Source organism: Alosa alosa, chromosome 2 (assembly GCF_017589495.1).
Source record: "Alosa alosa isolate M-15738 ecotype Scorff River chromosome 2, AALO_Geno_1.1, whole genome shotgun sequence".
In the NCBI taxonomy this organism is placed as follows: Eukaryota; Metazoa; Chordata; class Actinopteri; order Clupeiformes; family Clupeidae; genus Alosa; species Alosa alosa.
In genome coordinates this window covers 38,110,516-38,132,354 of record NC_063190.1, presented here as the reverse complement: position 1 = coordinate 38,132,354, position 21,839 = coordinate 38,110,516, and the positions used below count along the sequence as shown (strand labels likewise).

The window sequence follows — 21,839 nt, the reverse complement described above, 5'->3', positions numbered from 1 at the left end:
AGGCATATGTTTAATCCCACTCAAGGCGTATGTTTAATCCACTAGGCGTATGTTTAATCCCACTCAAGGCGTATGTTTAATCCCACTCTAGGCATATGTTTAATCCCACTCATCCCACTCTAGGCATATGTTTAATCCCACTCAAGGCGTATGTTTAATCCACTAGGCGTATGTTTAATCCCACTCTAAGATATCTAGGAACTGAGCCCATCACATTAGTGTAGGAGTCAGCAAACCCAGCTAATGGTAGCTATTCCTCACCTCATCTCACCTCACGGGTTATTAGGATTAGGATATTATTAGGATTATTACAACCACATGTCCATGATCACCCTCATCGTCACCTCACCTCACGGGTTATTAGGATTAGGATATTTTCAACCACACGTACATGATCACAATCATCAACATCTTCACAATTATCATTATTACCACCACGAAGATTATCACCACAATCATCAAAATCATCTACCTGCTTTTCAACCACATGTATATGAGCACTATCAACATCACCATCATCATCACCACCAACATCATAATAGGATTGCATCATAGGATCATCATAATAGGATTGCACATGGAAATTGGATCAATAGGATCATCATAATAGGATTTCACATGGAAATTGGCTGGTAGCTACATCTGGCACAGCATCTTTTCTCTTTAAGGGATTATGTCTCACTGGGCCCAAAATGCATTAAAGTTAATAAACTAATCCATCGTCCTCATCGTCCTGCTGTCCACTCTGAGGACTGACCCTCTATAAGGAAGCGTTTCCTGTCGTTGATGTACATGAGGCAGTATGCGCTGGCGTTGCGGTATCCGCCGAACGAGTCCCTCATGAGCTCTTCCCAGGACGATTTGGTGACGGAGATGTCGTTGTACTTCATCCAGCCGTTCTGCCGCGGGTCAAAGATGTACGCCCAGTAGTGGCCGGCGATGGCCTGCCCCTCGTGCACCAGCACAGCATGCAGCCGGTACGGCACCTAACACACACGCACACACACACACAACCAGACACATGCACACACAACCAGACACACACACACACACAACCATAGACACACGCACGCACGCGCACACACACACAACCAGACACACGCACACACACACACACAACCATAGACACACGCACGCATGTGCACAAACACAAACACAACCACACACACACACACACCCACACAGAGAGCCCGTCTTAAAGTGGAACCACACAGTCTTGATTTGAGACGATTTTCAGACATAATAACATCTAAATTACTGATTATTTCTGTAAATCTTTTAAGCATGTCTGGATTGTTTCTGATGTTTTATGTTTAATTAATTTGATATTTCCATTCCATGAAAAGTTCAAATTACCATATTTTCCGGACTATAAGTCACACTTTTTCTCATAGTTTGGCTGGTCAACTTATAGTCAGGTACGACTTATATATGAAAATATATATAATTGGGCATGTTTTTAAATGTTAATTCATATTAACTGACATGAACCCTACATGAATCATTACCGTCTACAGTCATGAGAGCGTTCTAGGCTTCCCCTGCGTGTTCTTTGAAAACGCGCATGTTTTTATCTTTCCTTCTCGGAGCTTGTGCCTCCATGTAGCCCAAAATGCTTGATTGCATTGCATCCTCTACATTTTTAGCTACATTTTTTCTCTTCATGACACATTCTTTGACTGATGCAACTTATACGGTAATAACTAAAAAAACAAATAAAAAAGACTTAATGTAAATGACTATACATAATAAGTGGTACTATCTGGATCATAGCTTGGACAACAATGTGACCTGCAGTCTTAGCTTAAAGCTGCAGTTGGCAAGTCTGACAGATTGAGGGGACTTGGCCAAAATTCAGAATGTTTACAACTCTCATGCCCCTCTCCCACGACCACCGAGCACCCTCTCATCGAGTTTGTGCTCGTCAGTGCGCACCAGACTGCACCAGACTGTGATTGACAGTCTGATTGGACCAGAAGAACCAGGAGCTGTGGATTTTTGCAAAACAAATAACCGGCTCTAGGTGGAGGTAGAAGTGTGTCTGATATTTTTTTTCTAAAACCGGCTGATTTATGTTGTTCTATCGGAGCAGTGTCAGTTTCAGTGAATATGATCAAAAAAATCTTGCCAACTGCAGCTTTAAGGCAAATCAACTGCTTGTTTTACAAAGCCTGTGCAGTCAAGCTCATTTGAAAGCCCAGGGGGGCCTTAGTTCCCCGTACCTGCGTCATGCTTTTATCCGAGTACATGAGCTCAATGGTCCTGTGGATCCGTGATATACTGCTCTGGAGATCTAGAACGAAAGACAAACAGAGGACACTCTGAAAACACTCTCCTCTTCACTGTGTGTGTGTGTGTGTGTGTGTGTGTGTGTGTGTGTGTGTGTGTGTGTGTGTGTGCGTGCGTATTTTGGTGATTTTTACCTATTTGAAATAAGGACCTGGTGATTTTTTTTCCCATTTTAAACACTTAAAAAAAGTCCTAACACAAGGTAGCAATGACATACTGAACTAGAATTCTAACTTAGATCCATTTATAATTATTTATTTTCACACAACTATGCAACAATATAAGAAGAACTATGCTTCTCCTATGCTCCTAGACCACAGGACGCGAGGTGTAGTTTGAATTACACAACTTTACGACAGTGTATGCAAACGTTTGTTGGAACTATGGACTGATATGGGATTTTGAAGGCCGATATCAATATTTGAGTATATCGGCCGATAGTCATTTCTCCCATAACAAAGTTTTGATCACGCTGGGACATTATCTGTCTACATCTACATTGTGGGCTATGAAAGCAAAACGTTGCTTTTACTTTGGCCTACCCTTAGCCTTTGTCAACCATACACTTACTTACTTTGTGTGAGCACCTTCGTCACATTTATTTTGTGTGCAGTCTTCATGTGCATTTCTTAATGTATCAGTTTACACTCACTGGCAGCACTGACAGGACCACCAAGGACAGTGTGAGCGATGTGACAGTGTTGGTGAACGAGTCAACAGCAGATAAACAAAACGTTTTAGCAAAGAGAACTGTCCCAGTCCAGTCCAGTGCTTTTAAGGATGCATCGTACTTCCACCAGCAAACCATGGAATTAGCTAAATGTTAGCGCTGTGGCTAACTAACTTAGCTCCACTCAGTATGGTCAAAAAATGAATGAGATTACAGTGGGCAGTGCTTCGACTTGGCCAGCTTCACTCGCGGTCCGTGCGTGGGATCACGCGGTATCACGCAACTTTAATTTGTATTTTTTTCCAGTGAGACGCTGCAACAACCCAAACAACCGGGTAGATGGCTCAAGTGAGCAGGGTGTCTCTCGTAAAAGAAATGGAGCCTGGAAAACCCTACACAGACTTCACTACAGACTTTAGCAGACTGGTTTAGAAATAATTTAATAGCCAGAAATATGCCTGCCCTGCCCTAATAAAGAAATATTTGGTTAACTGCGAAAGTGAATCTCGCTTGCAGCCCGAGAAGAAGCAGGACAAATTAAACATTCTGGTTTTCTCCGAGTGCAACGATGATAGACAGACATCATTTGGACAAAATATAGAGCATATTAACCTCCGTTGCTCAGCCAAATGCCTTCCTGTTACCGCCCTGTTATCACGTGAGTTACAGGCGATAAAACGATTTTTGATGGTCACAAGTTTACTTCATTAACGGTTTATTTATTGTTTTATTATTAAAGAGTGTTTTTCATTTAAAGGTTTGACTTCGTGCTTATTCAGTAGAGCATTTAGTGCTCTCCCCAATTCCAGACGCTCACATTGCATGTTTGTTTGTAATGGATGCAACCCTTGAGATAGGCTATGGCTTGACGACAATGAGTTGTTAACAGACATGAACCAAGACGATATAGCCCAGCAGCAATCTAGGGACTGTTGGTGTTATTTATTGAAGGCCACCAGAGGAATTTTGAGTGCTTCAGTTGCAAGTTGCATGACCCTCTCTTGCCTGCTAGAAATTGTTCAATGACCCTCCGACAGAATTGTTAAAAAAGACATGACCCTCCCCTGCCAATTGTCGCCGTCTTCGCCAGCCACAGCCACACACTGTGATAACGTTCTTAAATCAATCTTTCCCGTGAGCTTGCATGCTACCAGTCCTTCCTTTTTCAAATGTTGCTCCTGTTTGCACAATTTCACAAATAATCATATGTGATTAATAATATGACAAATAATCCCTGTGCGGGGACCCAAACAATGCATGCCAACTTTTTTCCGTTTTATCACATATTTTAACTTTCCCCGCTGTCTTGCCGCTTTTAATGTTTTCCCCGTAGAATATCCCATATTTTAATACTCTCATAACAGCCCCAAGAATCGGCCTGTCTCTGTGTTGCCCTGTTGCTACCCCTCTTGCCCTTCCAACTAAAACAGATGTCTTCAAATCATCGTTTTCCTTGCTTGAAGGCTTAACTTAGAGTGATGTTAACCTATTTAAGCAAGTTTAACGGCGGATTGTCGGGAGGGCACGATTCATTGGCTTGCATGTTGGCTTCTTCATGCGGCGCACCTGAGGCTACTCAGCTACAAGAGAAATAATTTCCCCTGTTTGTATGTTCACTGCAAGTTGGCCTACCATAACTTACCAACTCTGCACTGTAGACCCTAACTGGCTATTTATATTTTTCTGTGAAATAAGCAAATGTATTTGTTCAACTTTATGAAGCAGAATTACATAGGCTACTTGGAACATAATACATTTGACAAAGGACAGATGAATGTTGCTAGTGACTAAATATTAACTCTCATTGTTTACAATGTCTTTGTCATGGGGAAGTGTTTTTCCCCATGCATTTATTCTAGGTTACTGTCAGTGACAGAAGCGGGTTCTGTGTTTCGTTCATGTCAGTGACTGACGCGAGAGAAGCCGGGTCTGTGTTGTGTTGCGTTAATTTATTTTCATTGGGCATATCGCGTCGCGTCATTCCACAGCTCTTCAGTTCTGACAAAGCCAAAATTACTCCTTTGAAACAATGAGTGCAGGAAGCGCTTGTATGGTTATATTGCTTGACGGGGGGGATCCCAATCAGCTTTCAGCCATAAGGCTACTTTGAGAACATTTCAATTCACCCGACACTAATATTCAAAATGTTGAAAACTATTTCGGCATAGCCTATAAAGCCTCACAGATGCGCTCGTGCCTTAGATGGCAGGAAAAATCTTCACGATAGGCCTATTAACTAACCACCCGATTCACGTTGGCTGGGGGGAAGGGGGGCCATCAGACATTTGTGCCCAGTTAATCCGGCCCTGCCTCCCACAGGAGCTTCCAATCGTGAGGAAGCAATTTTGCATTGTAGGCATAACTAACATGCAATAACGCCGCCAACAACAACCAAAACTAGGCTAATCATCGTCAACATGTAAATTAAATGTAACATTATTGTGAATCAAATTAAAATGTTCTCTTTTGCAAACGTAAGCATAGTAACAGAATAATTTAATAACGTTACAAAGATACTACATCAATCCGTATGTATCATTAGGCTACTAGGCTGTTTGTTTTGCCTTGATTCATTTCGGCTAGGCCTTTTTATTCAGGGGCCGTGTTCACAAAGAATTTTAAGGCTAAAAGTAGCTCCTAACTGGCGAATTTAGGAGCAACTCCTAAAAATAATGGGCGTGTCACTCCTAACTTTAGGACTCCTAATTTTTTTTAGCTTTTTTGTGGCATTTTACGTTGCGATGTTTTGAAATGCTTAGCCTATGCGCAACTGGAGCTTCCAATCGCGAGGGAACAATTTGTTTTTGTTTTTTTTATTTTGGGCAAGCCTGCCTTCGTTCGTTCGTTCGTTCATTCGTTCATTCGTTCATTCATTCATTCATTCATTCATTCAACCTTTATTTATTCTCGGAGGGTCATTGAGGGAAGCCCTCATTTTCAATGAAGCCGAGATTACAGAAGCGAAGCAAAGCGCTCCACAAACAAGACAACATTCGAGGCCTTCTGTTGAAGAATTTTATATAAAGCGCTGTGGAATGTTCAAGTAATAACACAATCCAATGTGTGTCTCAATTGTCCCCCGCTGACCACCTCACACATTTCTCTAGATTTTGCAACGAACTTACATGACACAATGCCATAAAATATGCCAGTTTTAGGACACAGGATAATGTTTGTAATGATACCAGGTAGGCCTACGTTTAACAGTAACAAGTGTAATGAGCTATTCATTGTCGAAGGTACATGGTGAAGTGAAATTCTTACTTTGGAAAACAAACATTTGCCGATATCATCGCCGATCATCAGAATATTGCAACAGATTCTGTGTTCTGGACTGCAGGTAACTTGTTAAAATGATGGTTCTCAAACTTTTATTTCATTCCCCACTTTGATCAAGGGGCATGACTGATGATAGTGGAGATAATGTGTTATCCCGAGGCTTTTGCAAGTCAGCATCTTCGACGGTAGTCTATTAAAAATATAAGTTTTCGATGTCCCAAACGGAGAGCCATATACTTTGGTTTTCAAACTTTATGCGTGACTCTGACATCTAACTAAATGCAACAGGCTCATATCGTCCTCGCATTCGCAAAATGAGGACCAGTGTTTTGTCAAATTGCAAATAGCTATTCGTTTTAACAATTTTTTTTATGATAGTATGAAGTGCTTTTTGTATAGGCTACTATATTAATCTTGGAATATGGGGAGGGAAGTGGCCTGCAGTCAAAATAAATAATGTAATTCTAAGCCATAAAGCAGATGTATTTGTACAGAAAATAAAAATGACATGTCAAGCAGTCAACTGACTACATTGCAGTCAAGAAGTAGGGCAAATTAAGACACTGTTTTGATTTATGTAGTTGCTACTCCCCCAACACTGACAATAACATAGACAGCAATAAGATATTTTTTCGCTTTGTGGAGCGCACCGGTAGGCTATCAAAAGCAGATTTCGATTTTCGCTACCACCCGTGCAGTCAAGCCTTAAGCCATACCCAAGTAGCCTTAATCGAGGTAATGTTTAATTACGATTTATTTTGTTATTGAATTTGTAGGCTGATTCCTCTCGTAACAATTAAGTTTAAAGGTAGCCTAGCCTCCTGCTTTTTCAGAAGGGGCGCAGTCAGGCTACTGACAGAGCGATGTACAGTGGCAGAGCCGACGACAGTGGCTGAAAGTGGTACTAAAGCTTCACGCAGCTTCACGCCTCGTAATGCGCGACTGAAGTGGCCATTTGAAAGCGATGCCCACTGTACAGTTGAAAGAGACAATACTCACAGGTATACATTAACCTGTGTTAATGTTTCACAAATATGACAACAATGAAATTGGCCTCTTTTTGATTACTTCTATCTATGGCTACGTCTGAGCCCGCTAGCATAGCAACATGCTAACAGATTCGCGCCGCGCACCAGAGCGTTTGAGTGCACATACCGACACGGGAGAGGTATGACCCAGAGTAAGGTAAGAACCAGAGTTTCCGCTAGAAAAAAATGGTGCCAAAGTGACCGGCAGAGGTTTTGTTTTCCGGACATTTTGATGATATGCCGGTCAAATATCCTATAATCCCTTCTTAACTCATTAAAAGCTAAGCTGTTTTCGGGAGCTTTGTCCTAGAGTGCCAGCAATCTAGACCACTGTTGATGATTTCTGTACAGCCACAGCATATTCTGTGTTATAGCTATGAACACATACAATAGCTCGATTAAAAGGTGAGACTTTAAGCTCTCGGTGAGTGCAAACCGTGTATTTCTACACACCTCTGTTCCTGAGAAATCCCAAGCTAAACAGTGGCTAGTTTTCATCAAAATCGCTGTTTTTTTCTAGAAATGGAGATATAACGCCTTTCATGAAATATGAAGTGTTGCCTTTACTTACTTGTGTAAACTTTCCGGAAGTGATCAACGAGACCTGGCGAGACTGCCACCTAGTGATAGACCCACCTAAAATGGCCTGGTTTTGACCTGTGCATGCCCACTGATTCGACCCAAAGCAGTAACCGAAGTATGATAAAATGTCCAGATAAAATGTCCAGATTTTATGCTTTCATTAGTTTCACGATCATTATATATTTCATTTCCATTCATCACAGAGTTCGCAAAATCACATATTAGGTGTGTGTTAGTGTCTAGTTTCATAATTTAAAAAAAAAAAAAACGCGTAATATTACGCTTTTGGCACTCACTTTGGCAAACGAATATTACGCTTTTGAACTGGAGACAAGCTATGTAGCTTAAATAATAACATAATCAGGCTGTATAGAATGCAACATGTTCATTAGCCTAACTTAAACATGCCTAACAAGATCTAGCCAATAGCCTATCTTTTCATGAACAGCAAGAGTCCAATTTGTTCGTTGTTTTAAAAGGCTACGCTTGGTTGTTGCTGCTACCCACGCTATTCCAGTGGTGACTGTTTAACTTACACAGATGCTACACACAATAATGAGCCACACCACTACCCCCTAATGCTATGCCTCTTTATTTGATAACAATAAATTAAGAAATGTTTCCTATTCTGGGAAATGTTTAGTTTTTTTTTCGCCGCGGTTCAATGATACCGCTTAAATTATCCGCTGACCAGTAATCACCTCGTCCGTAGGAGGCCCTAACCCTGCAGATCATAGACAGAGAACGATAGGCCTACTGTATGCCTTGGGTAAAGAACACTTTGGCGCGTCCAGTGTACACGGAGAATGACAGTGTCTTGAGCAGCCGTGATCCCCGCTAACTCCACTTCCAATGTCACTGATTCCTCGACAGATACCGACACTTCTGCTTTTTATCTGGTGGTGGTGGAGTAAACCGACATCTGAGGCTTCAGACGCTACCAATTTATCATCATCCATCGCCTGGCCTCTGAAAAACTTTGAGGTTAGTCTGTTTTGGCCCGGCCATTTTGAAGCCACCCATTTGTTCGTTTTTAACATGGACATTTAAGCCGCAGCTTCCTATATTTTAAATGCAGCATAGGCTATGCATGTTGTTTAATAGCTTACTTTTCAAACGGAGCCTGTTCATTTAAAAACATAGCCAGAGGACGTATAATATAGGCTTACATATTAAGGCTTATTCTTAAATTCAGATTACGTTGGGGACAGGATTATTAGTTAATTTCCCAATCTGACAATTTGACCGAGAGATTTAATTTTGTCGACATTTCTTTTTTTTTCCAGCCAATGTCCGGTAATTACCGGACAACGGAAACCCTGGTAAGAACATAATATTACTACTGACATTGGGTGGCGTGTTCCTTTAACAATCAAATTAGCCTCCATCACTCAACCAATGCTTATGTTATTTTACCTTTGGACGCAACATTAAGCTGGTGACCAGTGGACTTTGGCCTACTGCAGTAAAAACCAAGCATATCCAATAAACATTTTCAGGTTTATTTAGGCTTCCAGAAGAAATGAGAATTACATTTCAGGTAATTCTCATTCATTCTCATACATTCAGGTAAAATCACCCTACCATGAACACACAAAAGAGAAAACAATGACATGCAAGCTGCAATTCGTTGTTATTGTGTAGGAAGTGAAACTAACAAGTCAAGCAGCATATGTCTTGCAGCAAGAAGATACGCCATCTGGTGGACAAACCACGTAACGACAATATTGGAAATCTAAATGAAGGACCAATAGTTTGGTTTTCCTTTTAATTTAAAAATATTTATCAGCCGTTATAAATGCCGATAGGGATAGGAAAAAGCCTAATATCGGGCGATAGTATTGGCCCGCCGATAAATCGGTCGGGCTCTAGTGCAGGCATCCCCTCTGCGCAGGCGTAGCGCAGGCATGTGCATGTGTACGTGCGTGTGTGTGTATATGTGTGTGTGCGTGTGTATATGTGTGTGTGTGCGCGCGTGTATATGTGTGTGTGTGTATGCGCGCACACGTGTGTGTGTGTGTGTGTGTGTGTGTGTGTGTGTGTGTGTGTGTGTGTGCGCGACAAGGCCCCGGTGGCAGGTGTATGCGCACGCGGCGCACGCAGCGCGCAGGTAATGCAGTGTGCGCGCACGCAGGTGTGTGTGCTGCGACGTGCCGCATTTGTCCGCAGGCGTGGGCAGCATCGCGTACATGCGCGGCGCGGCGCCGCTGCAGGTGCATGCGTACCTCGTCGGGTTCCACTTCACTCCTCCAGCGGTGCAGGCACCCCTCCAGCACGTTGAGCTCGTCAGCGGTGATGTTGCGCGGGGCGGGGTGCATGGGCAGGTTGGGGGGCAGGCAGGACTGTGTGAAAGGCTTGTAGGGGGGCGTCTTCTGCTGCAGAGTGGGGGCAGCGCCATCTACGGACCCAGAGGCACCTTGCTCCGCTGGGCTGCAGGACCAGGGAGGGGAGGTCAGTTAAAACAGGACCAGGGAGGGGAGGTCAGTTAAAAACAGGACCAGGGAGGGGAGGTCAGGTTTAAACAGGACCAGGGAGGGGAGGTCAGCAGGGTTCTTGCAGCGTTCAGTAAGTCAAATTTAAGACCTTTTTAAGACATTTTAAGACCATAAAGATTGAAATTTAAGACCCACACGACGATTACCGAAAAAAATATTCAAATCAAAGAAATTCTGAAAAAATCATTGAAAAGTCGTTGAAAAAAAGCATTCATTTAATTTTACAGATAAAGCAATCAAACTAGTAACCTTCCACACCCAACGTCTACAACCCATCCCATTACAACACATTTTACATTGCTCACTTGTAGTATACTCAAGGAAAATATCCGCGTCACGCATCAAATGCCCTAAACCTTAAGCCCAAAAATGAAAATAATCTAAAACAAACTAGCCCTCAAATAGAATAGATTTCATCAAGGAAGTCAAAAAATGAGACTGGGTTGAAACTGGGTGTGAAAGTGTGTTTTGGGTGGACACTCTGCACTGTGTGGGTGGGGTATGTGTATGAGCCTTGTCAAGGACGCCTTGTTTACAGTATTTTGGGGAGCTGAATCCAACCAAAGATGATCAAAAGCCTCCTAAAAATATATAGTAATATATCTCAAATTCACATTATTCTCTGCTGAATTGCTCACGGAGTAATTATCTCAATACAAGTCGACAGATCGCCACTTGAAAGAGCCAAACCGATTTCAATGATGTTAGCGCTAGTGCTGATAAACAGTTTGCATTTTGCGGCTAGCTTATGTTTCTCTTTTCTGCATGCTCTGGCTTGTGACCCCAGCGCCTTCACACCCCAGAGTCCCTAATTGAATAGTTTTTTATTTTTGCAAAGTTTGCAGCGAAGCCCTCGTACTGAGCTGGGTACCACTTGTAACCAACAGCAGACATCACTGTGATCTAGCCAGTGTTGCCACAGTTACCTTGGAAAAGTAATCCGACATTCTTTAAAAAGTAACTTAGTTACTTTTAAAGGCACATTATGCAGGTTTTTTAGCTTAATTTACCTTAATTTAACAGCTTCAGAGTCATTGGAATGGTTATATGACTTTTTTCGGTTGAATGGTGGCCGCCTTGCTTCCCCTAGCCTGTGAGCGGAAAACCACATTTGTAAATGTGGGCGGGCCGACGGTCTCAGTGTCAGAAGTATAACGAGTGTAACGAATTGCTTTACTGCATTCAAATACACATACACGCCAGGCAATCGCTAGAAAAAAGGTAGCGATGGAGTTTCAGACATTCGCCATGACAGAGCCAGCGAAAAAGAAGCAAAACCGAAAAAAACAGTATGACATGGCCAATACTGCATAGTTTACCTTTAAAATCAAGTAATCAGTAAAGTAACTGAGTTGGATTACAAGTTACTTTATTAGTTACTTTCAGCAGCTGTTTACCAACACCCCCTCACGCCTCAACGTAAAAATGACAACCGGTTTTGCCAATACTCACTTTTATTTGAAATGCATTTTAACAGTAATGTCAACAATGTAGGCTATAGCAGACCTCCCAACCCAAATAATATCTAGTCAGTACACCAAAAAAGGAAGGCCTATAGATAAAAATTGTGATGATAAAATATGTAGATTTTGGTTTGGGCTTTTCATTTTCAAAAAGAGAACAAACGGGAGAGCGTGGTGCAAAGAAAAGGCTTTTCATGTAGCCTTGGCAACTAGCCATCTAGTATAGGCCTGAATAATAGCAAATTAAATGACACTTGTTAAACTCCCCTCAACAAGTCTTTTGCAGCCATGGGCAATGCTACAAACAGTGCAGTGTGCAAGACTCATTATGTTTTACTCTTATGAGACAAGGGTACACTTTTGTGTAGTCTGATGTGAAATGGGTCTTAAATGTTCCTTTTTGGAGGCCACTGACTCTGCCATGACGCTCCTGTTCCTAGACACACTGAACTGATTAATTTAGTTTGGGAGAAAAAAGATAAAAGCCCACCTACACTGAAAATTGATTGGTTGATTTAGCAAAACAGGCCAGGGTGCTCTCTGTCTTGGTTGCGCTTTAGGCACACACGCACCACCCCTCTCTCTCTCCCTCTCTAAACTCAGATGCACACAGATTCCCGGTCTGGCTTGCGCACTCTTGTTCGTTCTAGATTCCGGGAGATTTTATCTAATTTGCGGGCGTCAGGAAGCCGCTATCAGGAGACTCCCAGAACTTCGGGAGACTTGGGATGTCTAGCTAGACAGCACTTTGTCACCAGCACAGAGTGTACAACGTACCTTAATGTTGTCATGTTTAGCTGACACAAACTCAAAGTAATGACTGTATTGCTAAAATGCGCATCTCTCTCCTCCCTCTATTGTTGTTTATATTTGTGTTGCTGCGTGGTATTACACGTGAGTCATCATGCTGAAAACGTGAGCGTTAATCCCCGAGACAAGAAAAAAAAGCAAAGAATATACATTTTCCTAAGGTAAATGACAAAAATAGTAGGCCTAACGCACAGTGACTAGGATAAGTAACTTTAATCTGATTGCTAGAAATAGTAGCGTGTTAGACTCAAAAAGTGGTCAAAATAGAGTAACGCGTTACTGGCATCACTGGATCTACAGTAGCCATGTCTCGTTGAAAGTAGGCCTACACTTTTCCATTTTCCACACGTAGCCGAACTTTAACAAATTCTGAGGAGACGCAGACGTATTTTGCGGGCAAGTATTGCATGTATCACCGGATTTGTAGATTTATCACTGCGTAGGCTACGTACCAACACCAATATCTCCCAGAAAGAACTACAACACACTGAACCAATGTTCTGAGCATTCTGCTGGTTTTGTTACAATGGTAGCAAAGACGCTAGAGCTCTGCTTTGCAAGCTACGACTCAATACCTTTTTGCTACTTTGTAATAACTTTATGCAGCCAGCGTAGACTAAATAAATGTTAAGACCTCGGAATGAAAATCTGGCCGTTTTTAAGACGTTTTAAGGCCTTAAATTTAAAGTTCTGAATTTTAGGCTTTTTAAGACTTTTTAAGACCCCGCGGGAACCCTGGGTCAGGTTAAAACAGGACCAGAGGACCAGGGAGGGGAGGTCAGTTAAAACAGGACCACAGGACCAGGGAGGCGAGGTCTGTTAAAAACAGGACCAGGGAGGGGAGGTCCGTTAAAAACAGGACCAGGGAGGGGAGGTCAGGTTAAAACAGGACCAGGGAGAGGCACAATGTTAAGAGGTTCAGCAGCACAGGTGAGTGGACAGCATATGACGTAATAGAGGGGAGTCTGGTCAAGTTCAATGATTAGATTACATTCATGAACGGTATGTATGGATCCTGACACAGACTTGACTTCACATTACAAGCAGCATGCGCTGTGCTGTAGTTAAAGTGATGCATGTCCTGTGCTGTAGTTAAAGTGATGCATGCGCTGTGCTCTAGTTAAAGTGATGCATGCTCTGTGCTGTAGTTAAAGTGATGCATGCCCTGTGCTGTAGTTAAAGTGATGCATGCGCTGTGCTATAGTTAAAGTGATGCATGCTCTGTGCTGTAGTTAAAGTGATCCATGCCCTGTGCTGTAGTTAAAGTGATGCATGCCCTGTGCTGTAGTTAAAGTGATGCATGCGCTGTGCTGTAGTGCATGCGCTGTGCTGTAGTGCATGCGCTGTGCTGTAGTTAAAGTGATGCATGCCCTGTGCTGTAGTTAAAGTGATGCATGCGCTGTGCTGTAGTTAAAGTGATGCATGCGCTGTGCTTGCAAAGTTCAAAGGCGCAGCGGCAGGCAAGTTGTTGCTACTGAAAATAATGGGTTTCATAGTGCAGCGCTGCCGCACCTGCATAACCCGGGGAACCCGAGATTGTAAAGAACACGTCTATGACGAGCCACAGCCCTATAATTATGAGCCTCCTAGGTGAGGTAGGGGGAGAGAACAGGCCACAGCCCTATAATTATGAGCCTCCTAGGTGAGGTAGGGGGAAGGATCGATGGGCAGACAAGAGATGTCGAGTTGTGGTGTCAGGAGACCCAGTGGTGAATCGGGCAGGTGTCTTGATGAGTGTCCCAGTGATAGCTAACGGTGGCTAATGCTGTCTTTGTGTCTATAGGCCCTTTCACACTGGCAAAATCGGCGCGATTTTATGTACCAGAATCGCGGAACGACTGTCCCTTTCACATAGACCGAGGCGGAATGGCGGGACAAAGTGTCTCGCCAAATTTACTACCAAGCCCCCTAGACATTTTACTACCAAGCCCCCTAGACATTTTGAGTTTTTTCGTTCCGCCACCAGTGTGAATGGGTCAAGGCGGAAAGGGGAATCTGGGCGGGCATTTCAATGCTATGTGCAGCCTACCACAGGAGATTGCAAATAAATCTAACTGACCAAAAGCAGCAATAGCAGAGACAGCACATTATGACAATCTATAAATTCACAAAGTCTCCAGTCATTCAATGCCTGCTAGAGTTGACTGCAATCAGTTTCCATAATAATAATAGGCTATCCTAAAATTCAGCGTTAAAACAAAGCATGAACTCATGAGCGTCTGTCTGCCCTATATGTAGGCCTATATCCTTGTAATGCTTACAGATATCTAGGCGATATTTGTAACATTTATTTTGTATTTGGCCTGTTATAAAATCATGTAGACTTATTGAACAATTTAAACACATTAGGAACCGCAAAGTTGGAGACATGCATAAAGACATTGCTGCAAATTTAAAACCTGATTACTCTGGAATGGCTAACTGTGCAGGGGAATGCTTTACACCTTTATGTTCGGTAAGGTCTGTTGTTTATTCTGATATACGGTTTGTCATGTGTTGAGGGAAAGTTCGCAAAGTATTCCACCAAGATGAATGGGTAGGGAGATGGGCGCAAAAAATATGATTAAATTAAAGTTACTTTTCTCGCGAACCGTTTACCACAACAACTAACCACTAACATCGTTTAAAGGCTGAGAAAAAGCTCTTTCGTGTGATAGGCTACATGTGATGTCTGTGATGAATAGTCTACTTCGCAAGTAGTTCAGCAAATTTGGGTGGGACAGAAATACCTTTACAGAGCAGCAGTTCTGGCCATATCGGCTCTGGCTCACATGATGTAGGCTACATGCTTTAAATGCATTATCGCTTCACTACCCAACACGCGAACAAGAAAGAAAAGAAAAAAGAAACCAATGTGCTTATGTCATGATTTCCGATAGGCCCAGGCCCAGAGAAAAGACAGCTATGGTAACCTAACAATTAGGATTTGCTTTGCCTACACTGCTGTTTGGTTGTCCCAAACTTTGAGACGATCCATACTCGCATTAACTGAATCTTATCAATCCAAACTGCGATGTTGAGTGACAGGATGCAATGCCTAATAATCTCACTGCCTTCGGCATAACTGCGAACAGTGTGCCTAGGCCTACTGTTAAACACCTGAAAAATATTAAGCTGCTGTTTTCTTTTCATGACGAGCACTAGGCCTACGCTTTGAATGATTTATGACTGAATGGAACGCTATGCTTTTAAAGAACTGCTTATCACGCCGTGGTGACAAAGTTTACAAGAATCATCATCTTCTAATGTATCCTTATGTTGAGATGTCCATTCTCTTTGCCCTAGGCTATCATTTGTGCGGGAAGCATGTTTCAATTAAGACGGTACACAAGCTATTTTTATTGTTGTAATATTGAATGATTTCATGAATAAATTGTATGCACAGCAGGGCTTGAAAACGAAATTATTTTTCAAACGTTCCGTTCCGAACGGTTCAGGTAGGCCTATGTTTAACGTTTTCGTTCTTGCATGCGTTCCGCCACCAACATATCGGTCCTAAACCGGGTTCGAACGCGAAAATATCGCTCGCTTCTTAAAGTTCCGCAGTGTTTGGCGGGCCTATCAAGTCTATTTTTGTGGACTTTACCTTAGAATAGACATACTCATTATTTCCCCTTGATTTAGCCTATACCGTAGCTATGCCCAAAAATAATAAATCACAGGCGGCATCCAAAAACATTCAGATGGGCTATCCATCCCATAGCCTACAGACTTACTGTAGGCCTAACCTATGCCTACAAATAATTTCTTATCAAAAATATTTCTGGATACGTGCTAAACTCCTTACCTGGTTGTAGCCTAAGTTTTATCCATATGGAGATCTTCAAAGGCTTGCGCTATAATTCCAACCCTGTTTATAAACTAACCTGTCTGTCTCCTATCTCCTAGGCCTATCTCAAATTTCCCGTTTAACTCTTCTACATAGAATTGGCTATAATTGCGCAAACATTTCAAATCCCGACTTTAAAACGTCAAGGCGTGGACAGGCAAAATAGGCTATTACGCATAGGCTACAAACAATTTCTAAATCAGTTTCAGTAGCCTACGCTACAAGCTGGCCTAAGATCCGAAGTGGCAGACGGATAGGTTACATTACAACAGCAAGACAAAATATACACATTTGGACCAAAGGTCCATTTATTCGCTTTTTTTTTTTTTTCAAACTGCAGAAATCAAATTATTAGGCTGTTCGGCCTACAATCAAACGAGTAGAACACTTAGGATATGCTTTTGTGAAATTTGATAAAATATATAGAGAACTTAAAAAAAACGCATTAACCGGTTTTGTGGATTTCAGAATAACGCTTCTGTTCCGAACAGTTGAAGACCATTTTGTTTTCGCTTTCCGCCCCTTGTAAAATTCGTAAAATTCCGCTCGCTTTCAGTTTTCGTTTTCGTTCCTTGAACCGGTTCGGAGCCCTGATGCACAGTACATTGTACGGCCAACGCAAGGGGCAACTCTTCTCTTCAATTTCCCTTCCAAATTACGTTTTATTGTCTGAAGACATCTATCGCAAGAATTTAACATTCTAACAGCAACAGCAAAGCACATGCAAGCTGACCAAAGTGCAGTCGGTTCTCCCGCCATGGTTTTGGAAATCACACACCTGCTGCATCTGAAGGCCCACGCACATAAGGCCTACGACTATCACTCTACACGCCCCCTGTTGCACGTCACAATTTAATTTCCTATAGCTGATCCTGCCTCCTGGCTCCCCAAAATGCCGCATCATGTGAACAGATCAGCAGGCCGGCAAATTTTCACCTCGCTTTCAGACACAAAAAGACGGCAAAAAGACGTCCCCTCTTCCCGCAAATTTAGCGTGATCTCTGTGTGAAAAGGCCTTATGAGCACGTAGCGGTGGCTAACGCTGTGTTTGTGTCTATGAGCATGTTTACCTGGATATTTATATTCCTAAGTAAGACAGTATAAGACAATATTGCTAATATGGCTTTTACATGAATTGTTAATAGAAATAGTTCATATATTCCTGTTTATATTTCACACAGCATATTCTGATTCTAACGACTTCAAACTTTTCTAAAAGTTCTAAACGTTCCATCCATGAATGTTTCCATAGTACCCTTATCCCTCCCTAAGTTATACTGCCACTATGTCGCTACTATGCAGTCTTACCATGTGTTCCTTCCTCGCTCCAAGTGTATCCCACCTTCTTCTTGATTCCCAACATCTTTTCTGAAGCTACACATGGCTTCGTTTATAGAGAACTTTGAGACTTTGCCACCAGATGGCAAAGTGGGCCGCGGCTGAAGTGCCCTTGAGCAAGGCACCTAACCCCTCACTGCTCCCCGAGCGCCGCCATTGTAGCAGGCAGCTCACTGCGCCGGGATTAGTGTGTGCTTCACCTCACTGTGTGTTCACTGTGTGCTGTTTGTGTTTCACCAATTCACCGATTGGGTTAAATGCAGAGACCAAATTTCCCTCACGGGATCAAAAAAGTATATATACTTATACTATACTATACTTATACAGATGGTTGCGACAGAAGAAATACCATGGGCCGTCTAACACTTTGTTGTTATTTGCCATAATGCTGCACTTCATTGTTAGCCTGGGAGCCAGCCGAACTTAGTCCCGCCCACAACATTTGAGGTCGGGAAGTTCGGTCTGGCATTGCTCCGTTGTGGAGCAACTATGCTTGCCCCAAATCTGGCGGACCAATCAAATCGGGCTTTATGATGATGGACTGGTGAGCAACAGCGCCTCGTCTATCACGTCATCTGAGTATGCTTAGGTTGATTGTGTTTGCAACAAAAACACTGTGGCTAGGAGACAGCTTGACAATCTTGAATTTCCCCTGGGGATCAATAAAGTATCTATCTATCTATCTATCTATCTATCTATCTATCTATCTATCTATCTATCTATCTATCTATCTATCTATCCATCTATCTATCTATCTATCTATCTAGCTGGCTAAGACCCCATATGGAAAATGCATATTATTTCAATGAGGTTTTTTATCACTGAAAACAATTATTTCTGAAAACTTTGGCCAAAGTTGAGATGTGGGAAAACTCATGGTTTCACTTTCATCAAGGGAAAACAGCGCTGTTGCATTGTGACATGTTGTTCCCTCGTTCGTTTGAAATCTCTGATGACCACCTGTTCGAGGGATTTGCGACAGCTTTTCCCAGCTGTTTATAACATAACATGTTTGTAGCATATCAGTGTTCAACAGAATTATTTTTAAAAACAGAGGGGATATAGGCTATCAGTTTTAGCCTACCCTACTACATATCTCTTAGATTTCGCTAATGAGTGTTGTAGGAGACATTGACGGCACAATAACTTTTACAAAAGATCACTAAACAAGGCATTTGTGGAGAAGAAGGGTGGTTTGTGTGTTCTTCCTACATCTCACAGTAAGTTATTTTGCTGCTCTGATTGGTTAGGTCTATCCAACTGAGTGCAGAGGCACCCCATCGGGTTGAAACACTTCCATAATTACGTCCCAATGGAGCACTATCAGACTCATATTCTGACTAGAATTAAGTATGAAGTAGCCTGACGTAGCCATTGTCACAAAATACTGCAAATATTCCAAATAGTTAGTCATATTGTGAATAATGTGTTTACATGTCTCGAACGTACACAGTGTTTGGTGACCAATGAGGCGGTCAAGTCCCCTCTCATACCTGCACAAAACGCACCCAAGCACGGAAACCCTTGCTTTTCTAGTTATGATAATGGAGGATGTGATGTCCCAACAGGTTCAAATTAGTGCCATTATGACTTTCCAAAAGTGACGAACAACCTGCATATGTTATAAGTTATAAACAAATAGAGAATAAAGCATTGAAATGAAAACCCTGAGCCACTGATTATACAATGATTTGTACAATGAACATCTTTAAACTGCTCCGTGCTGAGGCAGACCTTCACACCAACGGAATACCTTGTGAATGAGGGTGGCTGTTTTGCTGTTGCTCCAGCAGAGGGAGCGGTCGAGTCAATGTCGTCCACTGGGGAGGTACAGACGGGCTTACTGGAGGCGAACTCCAGCGCATACTGCAGGACGTCTGCCAGTGGAAACCTCTTGGGTCCTGACCCATAACTCAGATATCTACAGGGAGACAAACAGAAAACAAACACGCTACACCATACTGCAACAACACACTACACCATGCAGCAACAACACACTACACCACACGGCAACAACACGCTACACCACAAGGCAACGACACGCTACACCAGTGGTTCTTAAACTTTTTGTCTGGCGACCCCACAAAAAAGAATCACGATTAAACAAGTGTAGGCTGCTGCCATATCAGATCAGACCGATATGTGCGTGGAGCGCGCGCGCACATACACACACACACACGCGCGCACACGCGCGCACACACGCACACACACACACACACACACAGCATTAGGCCTATAACGTTACGTTAATTATATGTATGGCGATAACAATAACAATATTTTTTTTTTAAGTCCCTTTTCTGATTTAGGCCTACTATATTTAACAATTTCAATGGGAAGGGTGGGCCTGCTTCCGTGAACATAGCAAGCTAATTCTAGGAGGAATGCTGCATACGGCGACACAGAGATTTTCCTCCACGGTGCTGAGCCGACATCTGTATTTATTTTTTTATATATGCCAGGGACGAAAATGTCTTCTCGCACAGATAGGTCGACCCAAAAGGCGTTAGAATGTCCATGGCAGCCTTGGACAATCCGGGGTATTCCTGGACAACAGACAGCCAGAATTCCTCCAGTGTTTCTGAGGCAAACGATGTCTTCATGGTTCGGTCACTGGATAGCTCAAGCAGCGCATCTTCGAGCTCAGATGACAGATCGTTTGAAGAGCAGCTGGTGAATGGTTGTCGTATCCAATCAAAGTTCTCCACATTTTCACAGAAAATATTGATGGAATTTTTCGAGGAGGCTTTGGAGGTGAACTTTGATGGAGGCTTTCAATGAATTGACATTCACTTCATCCTCCTCCAAAAACATCTCAAAATCCCCACTCTCCGCACGGACTGCCCAACGCTGCAACTTCTTTGTGAAAGCATTCACTTTGTCCAAGAGGGTCAGGATGTTAGTGTTGAGGCCTTGTAGTGACAGGTTGAACGTATTTAATTTGTTGAATATGCATGACAAATAAGCAAGACGGCCTATTCCGAGTCAGTGAGATGGTGCGCAAAAGCGGAGTTTGCGTCTGAGAAGAAGGTGCGCACCTCGCTTCGCAACTCAAACAACCGTGTAAGGACCTTGCCCCGTGAAAGCCACCTAATCTCAGAATGGTAAAGAAGGGATTTGTGTGTAGACCCCATTTCCTGACAGAGAAGGGTGAAGAGTCTGGTATTTAGTGGGCGAGATTTGATGAAATTCACCATTTTAATTGCTGTCTGGAGAACATTGTTAAGCTCGGGCTCAAGTGTCTTGGATGCCAGGGCCTCTCTGTGGATAAAGCAGTGATTGAACTTGATGTGTGGTGCAACGCTAAAGACCTTTGCTTTCAGCCCTTTATTTTTCCCCAACATAACTGCCGCACCATCTGTGCATATGCTTAGGCAGTTGGCCCAATGAAGCCCTGAATCTTCCATCCAACCATTGAGACAATTAAAAAATTGCCGGTACACCTCCCTTCCATCGGAGAGCAGAACAGCATGTCCTTGTGAAGTTTTCCTTCATAACTGTGGCGAACAAACACCAATAATTGCGCGACACTTACCAAGTCAGTAGACTCATCTAACCCATTTCATGTCATTAGCGATCTCGTTAATGCGCTTGGACACTGTATCATTGGAGAGGGGGATTTGCTTGAGCGCACTTGCAATCTTTTCACCATGCATTGCGGTGGTCATCGCAATTGCTGCAGGGAGGATGAGGCTTTTGGCAATTGTGTGTGGCTTTTGTGCTTTTGCCACAAGGTGGGCCACTTCGTAGGAAGCTGCCAAGGCTTTGGTGGGCAAGGTAGCTTGCCCATGCACTACGGTCTTCTGCCCTTGCAGGGCAGCTTCTTTTCGCCAAAAGAAGGTCATTGGTTTCATGTCGTCCTCGGGATAGCGGGTTTCGAGATGTCGTTTCATTTTGACAGGTTTTGAGCTCTCATTCGCCAGAACATCGGCGCAAATCACACATTGTGGTCGAGGTTATTTTTAACATGACAAGTGAATCCATATTTCAGGAATTCTTTCTGATAAAGACGACGCCTCGTTTTTTTCCTTTTTGTTCTCACCGGCCTGTAGACTC

General features: G+C 42.8%; 1 protein-coding gene across 1 annotated transcript in view; it reads right to left on the bottom strand.

Annotated features, from left to right (window-relative positions):
- Window positions 1–21,839, bottom strand: part of usp25 (ubiquitin specific peptidase 25) — a 79,229-nt gene that overhangs the window by 27,545 nt on the left and 29,845 nt on the right. The window contains exons 13-17 of the mRNA XM_048238004.1: window positions 19,537–19,704; window positions 10,074–10,278; window positions 4,364–4,367; window positions 2,223–2,293; window positions 758–986 (exon numbers count right to left, since the gene is read on the bottom strand). Coding sequence (XP_048093961.1) covers window positions 758–986; window positions 2,223–2,293; window positions 4,364–4,367; window positions 10,074–10,278; window positions 19,537–19,704 — 677 coding nt within the window. The remainder of the gene's footprint in view (window positions 1–757; window positions 987–2,222; window positions 2,294–4,363; window positions 4,368–10,073; window positions 10,279–19,536; window positions 19,705–21,839) is intronic.